At 42.7% G+C, this 1,366-nt stretch overlaps 1 protein-coding gene across 1 annotated transcript; it reads right to left on the bottom strand.

Moving 5' to 3' along the window:
• Nucleotides 1-407: 407 nt before the first annotated feature.
• Nucleotides 408-1,125, bottom strand: LOC131144828 (non-specific lipid-transfer protein 3-like). Its single transcript, XM_058093715.1, has one exon. The coding sequence runs from the start codon at nucleotides 929-931 to the stop codon at nucleotides 548-550; it is 384 nt and encodes a 127-aa protein (XP_057949698.1). The 5' UTR covers nucleotides 932-1,125; the 3' UTR covers nucleotides 408-547.
• Between the last annotated feature and the right edge of the window lie 241 nt (nucleotides 1,126-1,366).

Genomic DNA, 1,366 nt, shown 5'->3' with positions numbered 1-1,366 from the left:
TAGAACTTCAAGAAAACATTTACATCTTTTTGTCAAACCTTATAAAAAATTATTTTTACTTAAAAAAAAAAATGAATAATATAGTATCACAATGAGAGCTAGTAGAGAAAATTTAAGATAGTGTTCAACTAGACAACTACCAAAGAAGCAAGTTGAGTGAGCAAGTCAATATGTGTCACGAAGATGACGTTCTGCACAATTTGGCTTGAACGTGTGACCAGTGTCCCATTTGAGATTACCTAAAACCTTGTCACGCGGAGAAAATATTTAGGTGTTGCGAGAATATCTGTCTCTTTTGCTAAAACTGTGACACGCAAGCCTTTCAGACAGTTTATGAAATGATACGAACAGACAGGACTGGGATTAAATTAACCAAGCAATATAGTGTGGAACCGTGTCATCACGAGCCATGACAAAGCTCATTCACCAAATTAGATTTGAATTAACTATGACTTGGGAGTTGGGACCTTGTCATCACGGCCGTGACATGGTTCGTTCACAAGATCGTGGGCATGGACACGAAGTGCATAATATTATATGGTAATAATTACTTGTCGCAGTCGGCGGTCCTAGAGAAGCTGAGGAAGGGAAACTGCCGAGTGAGGCCGCAGGCATTGAGGACGGTCTCTGCCAAGTTAGGATCGATGTAGGACACTTGGTTGACGATTGATTTCAGGCAGAGGCAGGTGTCCCGGCGCTCCGCCGAGTCCGTCGAATCGCCGCCGAGGGCCCTCATCTCGTTGCAGCACGTTTCCGACGGACTTCCCCCCCACCCGCTCATCATCATGAACGGGGCGCACGGGAAGACATGCTGCATCACGGTGCCACACGTCACTGCTGCTTCGGCCGCGTAGGGCGCCATCACCGCCGCAGCCCATGCGAGGACGACCACCGTGTAGGTGCAGGTGAGCTTCGCCACTTTGCCAGCCATGTATATATATAAAACGTGAAAGTATATGTTATTAGCTAAGCTGGATCGATTGTTTTAGTTGGGCTTTGGATTTGAGTGCAGTGTAGAGATGCATGTGGGTGTCGTTTTATAGTGGGGAAAAGTGTGTGCTTTAATTTTGTATGGATCCCATTACCTAGTACAAAAATTTTCAACTAATGATTTTAGTGTGTCGTAGTCAATGATAGTTTAATGAAAGTCATACGGATAATATATTGGTTATTTTGATCAATTTGACCTCAAGACACATGTAGAATGCAGAAAGAATAAGGTATTTTATGAATAATGAGGGGAAAAAATAAATCTTATGCCTAGTTGGGTTGGCTCAAGTGATAAGGGCGACTTGTAACTTTGATGGCTTTAAGGTCATAAGTTTAATTTTTCTTGAGAGTATACCTTAATAAATTACCAGGAATG

This window comes from Malania oleifera, chromosome 12 (assembly GCF_029873635.1).
Source record: "Malania oleifera isolate guangnan ecotype guangnan chromosome 12, ASM2987363v1, whole genome shotgun sequence".
NCBI lineage: Eukaryota > Viridiplantae > Streptophyta > Magnoliopsida > Santalales > Ximeniaceae > Malania > Malania oleifera.
The sequence above is the reverse complement of the archived record's forward strand: the minus strand, read 5'-3'. Positions and strand labels throughout refer to the sequence as shown.

Coding starts and splice junctions, on each gene's coding strand:
- LOC131144828 (XM_058093715.1), bottom strand. CDS start 931: ATGGCTGGCAAAGTGGCGAAGCTCACCTGCACCTACACGGTGGTCGTC.